The sequence below is a fragment of the Nicotiana sylvestris genome, chromosome 8, assembly GCF_000393655.2.
Source record: "Nicotiana sylvestris chromosome 8, ASM39365v2, whole genome shotgun sequence".
NCBI lineage: Eukaryota > Viridiplantae > Streptophyta > Magnoliopsida > Solanales > Solanaceae > Nicotiana > Nicotiana sylvestris.
The window spans coordinates 56,589,004-56,597,937 of NC_091064.1; the positions used below are offsets into that span (position 1 = coordinate 56,589,004).

General features: G+C 36.4%; 1 protein-coding gene and 1 long non-coding RNA gene across 2 annotated transcripts; both read right to left on the reverse strand.

Annotated features, from left to right (window-relative positions):
- Positions 1-993: 993 nt before the first annotated feature.
- Positions 994-1,581, reverse strand: LOC138875061 (pectinesterase inhibitor 10-like). Its single transcript, XM_070153870.1, has 2 exons — positions 1,570-1,581; positions 994-1,494 (listed from the first exon to the last, which is right to left on the reverse strand). The coding sequence occupies exons 1-2, from the start codon at positions 1,579-1,581 to the stop codon at positions 994-996; spliced, it is 513 nt and encodes a 170-aa protein (XP_070009971.1).
- A 629-nt stretch (positions 1,582-2,210) lies between these two features.
- Positions 2,211-4,594, reverse strand: LOC104244301 (uncharacterized). Its single transcript, XR_715474.2, has 2 exons — positions 2,942-4,594; positions 2,211-2,603 (listed from the first exon to the last, which is right to left on the reverse strand). It is a non-coding gene; the product is annotated as an uncharacterized lncRNA (long non-coding RNA).
- Between the last annotated feature and the right edge of the window lie 4,340 nt (positions 4,595-8,934).

Consider the following 8,934-nt stretch of genomic DNA (forward strand, 5'->3'; position numbering starts at 1 on the left):
TATCTCAGTAAACCTGAATAGAAAGATCAGAGAAGTTGTTGAAGAACAACCCAAAAATAGAAGTCCCTTTCAACTACCTTAAAAGGTGCAAAGCAGCTTTCATATGGGGAACACAAAGATGCTGCATGAATTTGGCTCAAATGTTATACAACAAATGATAAATCTAGCCTAATATGTATTAAGAAATTCAACTCGTCGATCAAACTCCGATAATTCATGACTAGGTAAAGGGTCACCCACATTGGCCTTCAACTTTTCATGTAGCTCAAGAGGGAAAACAACAGGAGAAGAAACATTACAATGAAATTCCCTCAGAAGATCATGAAGGAACTTTCTCTAATGAAGCAAGACTCCAGAAGAAGTATGCAGAGTTTCAATACCAAGAAAGTAATTCAACAATCCTAAGTCTTTGATTTTGAACTTATCATGTAAGAATTCTTTCAAAGAAGAAATTTCACTTAAATCAATCCTAGTAAGAACTATGTCATTCACATAAGCAGCCCAAAAATAACAAGAGAATACCCTGAACGCTAGTAAATAAAGAGTAATTATTGAAGGAGTGAGTATAACCTCAAGATTTCAAAGCATGAGATAGTTTGGCATATCATTGCCTCGAAGCTTGCCTTAGCCCATAGAGAGATTTCTGCAATTTACATTCTAGAGTGGAAGATGAAGAAGTGGAGGGAACAGATAAACCAGGAGGAAGCTGCATGTACACTTCCTCATCAAAATCATTATGCAAGAATGCATTGTTCACATCTAGGTGGAAAAGAGGTCATTTCCTTTTAACTGCTACAACAATAAGAGTCTTAACAGTAGACATTTTCACAGCAGGAGACAAAGTTTCATGAAAATCAACACCCTCAACTTGAGTATCCCCTAACTACCAACCTAGCCTTGTACCTCTTAATGATTCCATCAGCTTTATATTTAACCTTGTAAATGCACTTGCAACCTATGGGTTTCTTACAAAGGGGAAACTCAACAATCTCCCTAAGTTTCATTAGCTTCCAAAGCCTCAAACTCCTTTCTCATAGCATCCTTCCGCTTAGGGACAAGAGCTAGTTGAGAATAAGTGAAAGGCCCATGAACAGGTTGCTGACTATAATGAGAAATAGAGAAAGAAGAACTGGAGCCTAAGGATGAAGAGTGACAGACATAACTTTGAAGATAAGAAGGTTGTTTATGCACTCTAGTAAATCTTTCGAGTATAGGTGGAGAAAGAGGACAAGGGGACATAGAAGAAGAAGAGGAATGAATAGAATCAGATGAGGAAGAAGAGACTGAGGAAACATAATAGGATGGAGAAGAAGAAATAGGAGAAAAGGAAGATGGAAAGGCAGAGATAAGGGGAGAAGAAGATGGATGAACATGAGTAGGCAGGGGAGAACCAGAAGAAAATGGAGGTGAATAGACAGAAGATGAAGTGTAAGAAGAATCATCAAAGTAGGTAGAAAAAGGAAAATGAGGGATGCTAGAAGTACCAGATGGAGACTGAAGAAAGGAAAATATATGCTCATGAAAAATAACATCTCTCGATACAAGAAAGAATTAGTTTCTAAGTTGTACAGTTTGTAGCATTTCTTAGCAAAAAGGTACCCCAAGAAGGCACAAGGCAAAGCTCTAGGCTGTAATTTGTCCTTATGTGTCTTAGGAACAGTCGAGTAGCATGGGCACTCAAATGCTCTAAGATGTGAATAACTAAGAGGTTTGACATTAGGATTTCATAATGGCTTTGGTGATTTAGTAAATGAGATGAAAACCTATTGATTAGATAAGTAGCAGTCAAGACATAGTCTCCCCAGAATCTAATAGGTAGATGAGAATAAAAAATAAAGCCATAGCAGTTTCAAGTAAGTGTCTATGTTTCCTTTCCACCACCCCATTTTGTTGTGGAGTGTGTGGACAAGAAGTTTGATGCAATGCCTTTAGCAGAAAAAGATTGAGATCCAGTTAGACTAGACCCTAACTCCAATGCGTTATCACTTCTCACAATTTGCACCTTAGAATGAAAGTGAGTTTCTACCATGGCAATAAAAGAATTTAAGAGACCAAAAGCATTGCTTTTGGCACCGAATAAGTGAGTCCAAGTAGCTCAAGTATATAGTCATCAACTATGGTCAAGAAATATTTTGATCCATCACAAGTAGGAGCATGGTAAGGACCCCATGTATCAATGTGGATTAATTGGAAAGGTGCAACAGTCTGTATTGAACTATCAGGGAATGGTAGTATAATTTATTTAGCCAGAGGGCAAACAAGGAAAGTAAAGGATTGTTTAGAAGATAATTTGGCACCAAAATTAGAAATACATTTCATCTTAAAAAAGGCAAATGACCAATCCTATAATACTAGACAACATCCTATTTATTGATTTTATTCACTTGTGCATGATCACTATGTACATATGCATCAGAGAACATACTTGCATCAACACCAGAAACATTGGAACATTCAACAGAAGGAACATTGCAAGGAATAAAATAGGGGATTATACTGGGAGTAGAGGAATCACAAAACAAAGATGTTGCAGGGAGTTGAAATAGTTTATAAAGTCCATTCTCTGGTCTACCAAGTGCCACTGGATTCTTCAGTGAAGGGTCCTGAAAAGTACAACCAACATTAGTAAACTGAAAAATATGACCAGGTTTGGCAACTAGTCTGTAAACAAAAATTATATTATAATGAAATTAGGGAACATATTGGACATTCTAGAATACCAAACCAGGGGATAAAGTCAAAGAACCAATATTAGTAACTTTAACTTTATACCCATTGGGAAGTGATATAAGATAAGGAATAGGAAGAGTTTGAATATTGAAAAGAAGGGATTTATCAGAGGTTATGTGATCAGAAGCTCCATAATCTATAATCCAAACAATATTCTCCATTTTAGTAAGCTAACAAGTTTTGAACAAACTACTTTTAGGAATCAACTCACCAGCAAAATTGGCTGAAGCCAAGAGATTATGAGTGGAGCTGGAACTAGACATGTGAGACTGTTGCAACAACACCATCAATTGGGAATAAGCTCTTTAGTCAAACCACGCACTGCAGACAATTGTTCAGATTGAGATTGAGGCTGGTCATCAGATCCCCTAGGAGTACCAAGAAAACCAGATCTATCCATTTCAGCATTGGAAGCCATTTTCCTTGGACTAGTACCCTTGGAGAATTTGAAGTTTGGAGGAAAACCATGAAATTTGTAGCACTTTTCAATAGTATGGCCAGGCTTTTTACAATATTTGCAGGTAATAGAAGATTTAGGAAAGTCGAAACTGAGTTTTGAATTGAAATTCTGCTTGGAGAAACCAACATTGAAAGAAGTAGAACTTGAAGAAAAATGAGAGGTAGATGAAACTTGTCTTTGCTTTTCATCACTCAGCAAGATACTGTAGATAGTATTCATGGAAGGAAGAGGCTTTAGCATAATGGTGGTTCTTCTGACTTGAAGGTAGGTCTCATTGAGTCCCATCAAGAATTGATACACCTTTTGCTCCTCTTCTGCCTTTTTGTTTCCCCCGAAGGTACAAACAGTCAGATAATTGACAGAGATAAAGGCTATTTCATCCCATAGTTATTCATTTTATTAAAGTAAGAGGCAATTTCTAAGGATTCCGGGGAAATGCGTGCTATCTCTTTCTTCAATTCAAAGATCTAGCACCATCCACCTTGCCATACCTCTCTTCTAACTCATTCCAAATATCTTTGGAAAGTATTGAATATTTAACACTACGAGAGATTTCCTTAGTGAGTGAATTGGTTAGCCAGGATAACACCAAGTCATTATAACGTTGCCACTATCTGGCGAGAGGAGGTCTCTCAGTGGTGCCATTAATAAAATCTAGTTTATTACCCATTGACAAGGCTACCAAATATTCCTTCGCCAACTACTATAACAAGTGTAGTCAAAAGGAGCAGAAACTAGAGAAGCTCCTAAAACATCAGAGGAATGGACTTAGAGAGGTGACAAGGATGAGTAAAATCATCAGGATGAAAAGTAGCGTGTCGAGTGGAGTGAAACATAGGAAGATTCAGGAACGCCTTTGTTGGCAACATGAGTAACAGTAACAATCGCCATTTCAGTCGAACAATATCAACTAGCTAGACATGCAAACAATATTATAGAATTTGACAATCAAATAGAGATGAATAAGGATGAAACAATGTTACCAATTCTTTCGCAACCGGAAAGAGATGGCCTTGAAATAAAATGCAGGAAATACCGAGTGATTGACTAGCGATGAGAAGTCAAAACCCTAGAAACGGATGAGAATCCAGCTCAGAGACCTTATTTTCCCAATTGCATCGAAGAATCAGAAAACAAAACGAGTTAGTAGCGGAAAGATGAAATCTTTTCAAGTAGACAGTCAATCGAAACCTAAAAATCGGAGAAGAACTCAAATCAAATTCTGGCGGGAAGCTACACGAGTAACATCAGACTATAGCTGGACACAAGCTCTACCATAATCTAAGCTCTAATACCATGTTATAAACTGGAATCGATGTGAATTTGGGAAAAAATAAGTTACGGTTCGAACATTGAGAGAGAGAGAGAGCTAAGAGATTCTTATTTCATTTTGTGTAGAAAATGTAATCCAACTATACAAATAACTGTGGGCCTCTATTTATATGACCCAATAGACCTACACTACTCAGTCTACTAAAACTTAGTTGCTATAAATATAATATGGGACAAGCCCAAATACACTAACCAAATAGAATAACTAATTGGACTAGCAGCCCATTTAGGATATACTCCCTCCGTTTTAATTCATGTGAACCTGTTTGACTGGGCACGGAGTTTAAGAAAAAAATAAAAACTTTTGGAATTTGTGGTCCTAAACAAGTCCAAATGGGGTCCAGAGTATTTGTGTGGTTATAAAAGCTTCTTATTAAGGGTAGAGTTGTAACTTTAAGATAAATTGTTACCAAATTTAGAAAGGGTTCATTCTTTTTGGAACGGACCAAAAAGGAAATAGGTTCATATAAACTGGAATAGAGGGAGGAGTAAACTTTTAATAGCCTCATTTTATTTTTATTACTTGATTTAAACAAATACCACCCCTACTTTAATTTTTTTATCCGATCCCCATCCCCTCCCCCAAAACCTAACGCTCACCCCCACCCTCCTCCTAGCTCCGCATTGCCTCCCTCGTTCTTCAAAAAAGTGATGTTTTCTCTTCTTTATTTTTTTCTTTCTGTTTCGCCTCACTTTCCCTTCCTCCGATTCACCCATTTCTTCGCTTCTTTTTTCTCGGCCCCAAACCCAATTGCTCTTTCTTTTTCTCTATGTACTGTCAACTGGTTTTCTAGGTGGTGTAACTGGATTTTTTTTCCTTTTTCTCGGTGGTGACTATTGAAAATATGTGTTACTCCTATTTATGAATTATTACAACGGATGTATTTTTTTGGTTGAAGTAGTGTCGTGTACAGGTGGAGGCTCTGAGTCTTTTTTTTGCATATTAAGTGTATAATATGGGTATAATAAGTGTATAATCAATGTATAATATATATATATATATATATATATATATATATATATATATATATATATTGATTATCCACGGCTTATGCAGTAATTCTGCATCAATTCTACGCTGCATACTAAGTGTATAATGTGTATAAGTTAGTGTATAATGGATTCAGACTATGGTAGATAGTGAAGTTTGAGAGACTCTTTAAATCCAATTATTTCTCGTGGGTTTTCAAATTTCATGGTATCTTTGTATATGTAATTCTACCCATTTCACCAATGACAAAGTGATTTTTGAAAAAACAAAATCTTTTGGGTTCTGGCTTCAATGACAGAATGAAGAAAAAGCTAGAAACACTTGTTTTGTGCGAAAGCATGATCACGCCCACTATGCCTTATAAAAAGGACAAAGTGGTTGCTGCAAATATATTCCGGTTAATAAGTTCGAAGTCGAATCCCACAGGGGATTAACCTATTAATCACAGTTATTAGACTTACAGAAATTTACGTATTCAATCTTCGGAGATATTTAAATAATAGGTTGGACATTTACTAACTAAATATTACGTAATGAAAATGCAATAATTAATAACTAACTACTAACTGTTTGTAAGCAAGAATATGAATGATCTAAGGTTCTGATTTCTCCAATTGTCGGAATCCTTTCTGCTATATTTACTATAAATTTGCCTAAGTCTTCCCTATCGATCATGAGCACTCTGACTGTCGTAACTCTCTCCGAGTAATTACAACAATATACTAGACATATTCTCCCGAATTACGCTAGCTAGCCTTAAGTACATCTCACTTAGATTGCACTCAAGGTTTCGTTAACCCTTCGTATTGATCCCTCATATACGTTAGGAGTGATGATGTTCAATAACTACCTAAATATGAACTCTCTCCCAAGTAATTCACACTAAATAGGAACAGTTAATTGAGAGCCCTTCAATCAATAACAATAAGCATATAGTTGAACAAAAAGAGATAATACTATGAAAAATCTATATTAACATAACGAGAAAATCATCCTTCAATAGGTTCCATCAAAACCATAGATTATGAGTTTAGCTACTCATAGTAATAATATCCAAAGTAATTTGTATAATTAAATTACAGAGTAAAGGTAGAGGGATGTAAAAATCAATGATTTGAACTCCCAAGTAGTATTCCATGAGCTATTCTTGCCTCCGGTTGCAAAAGTCCTTCAAAGTGGCGTTTTTGGGTCTATTTATATGTTTGGGACAAGCCCTAACGTGTAAGTCAACTCCTAGTCAAGCCGGAAAATAATTAAAACCTTCAAAACTCGGACTGGGCCTAGCCTTAGGCCTGTCGTCGCCTAGCTAACGCCAGTCTCTGTTTGGCATTAAGCTGGCGTCGCCACACTAATGCCTGGTTGGTCCTGGCTTTAAGCTGGCCTCGCCAGCTAAAGCCTGGTCGAGCTGGCTTTTGCCCGGCTTCTCCTTTTCACCGTTCTCGAGCGCACTTTCGACGTTTAAGAATCCCTTTAGCTGTACTTTCATTTTCGATGTACCTACACATAAAATAGACTTCATTACACTCAAACAAAGTGTAATTTAATATTAAAGAATGTAAAACGCAAAGTATATAATGTGCAAAACCATGAATTATAGCCACACATCAACACCCCACACTTAAACGTTTGCTCATCCTCGAGCAATCAAGCCTCACTTATGGACACAACCTATTAAGCAATTCCCTTAACTTATTATACCACGAATCTTTAAAATTGTTTAAGCACAAAGGCGTGACATCCTCGCCTCAATAATCGACTCAAAAATACCATGCTTTATTCACAAGTCACTTACTTACTCTAACATGGAGGTCAATAACATTATCTTTCCTTTATGATTCATGTGCCCTCACCCAATCAAAGAGCTTAGTTCCACACACCATGAATTTTAGTAATGTAGGAACTCAAGATAGGAAAAATTCACTCGCTCTCAGAAATAACATTTATATGCCCCAAATGACGTACCATAAGTTTGCCCTTAGTGTAATACTTCACTAATCAAGTTCATTCAGTCTAAGATTAAATAGGACTTTCATTGGTTGTAACGTAGGTTGCGGGTCGGGTAGGATACATTTGGATATAAGTGACTACACCTCCCTTAAGCAATTTAATATAAATACTTTAACCTTCAATCCCATACTTATGTAAAATCAAGATTCCACCCGGACTTCACTATATTTCACCCCTACTTCTTTAAGCACCAATACATCAAAGCCACCACCATCAGGATTTATGTATTTTTTCTTCCTTTCTTCATACACTACTGTATTTATATATATATATATATATATAATAAAGTTCTTTTTTTCTCCTTTCTCTTTTTTTCCTATCCCAATGACTTTTATTGACACATTTCTTTTTTCATCTGGTGCACCTTTCTTCTTATTTTATTGTTCCACTCAAAAGTCAACCCATCACCCCACACTTTAACTTTTTCATAATTCATCACAATTCAAGTGTTCATGAGAGGTAACAAGGTTCAAATATACAGTTGATTCAAACAAAGGGATACGACTTGTAATGTGATTACCAAAGAAATAGGATTAATGAGCTCAAAGGGATTAACTACGATGCATAACATTTAGGAGGGTACTTTATATGTATATGGCTTAACAAAGAACTGCCTATATCACTTCTCAGACTGAACAAGACTACTATTTCGATTTGTACACATACGGGGCAAGTTCTAGACATCAAATGCAATGCACTTTACACATGCAATCCTCACACAGAAATCGCAGATAACTCATTCAGAATTGGTTCTATCACGACACTCCAATCAAAGCAGTTAAGCAAATTTAAGAATACATGATTTAAGGTGTTTATCCTAGAGTCAAAAATTGAGCCTAAGCATCCCAACCAGAGTACTGACTATTCTCAAGGCATCACCAAGCTCAGAGATATTGCTGTAATTACGTGCTTAGCCACGTGATTCCTACTCCTAAAAATTAAAACTACCTACACCCGGTTCAACTAAAAATCCTTGGAAAAGAACCGCAGCCCAAAGAAAAACCAAGGGGGAATTACTACACTACCTAAAAATATCTTTTTGGTATTTTCTTTAGACTTACTTTCCTCAAGAAAACTGTCTAGGAGATTCATCGTCGGGAAGAGTCCAACATATTTATGTTTTTTTTAGGGAAAATTCATAATTACCCCTATCCTATACCCAAAATTCCAACTACACATTTTTTTTCACGGGAATCCTAGTACCCCCTAAACTATTTTTTACCTTAATATTTTGGACCTTTTGTGCTGAGCTGGACTGGAACCCCAGTTAAAATACATGCGGTGTAGACACACGCATTATAAACTGATGGGCCCCCTATTCCATTCCCCTTTTTATATTTTTTATCTCTTCATTAAAATATAACACAAGACAAGAAACTATCTGAGACCCAAAAATTTCTCCCATTCTTCACTG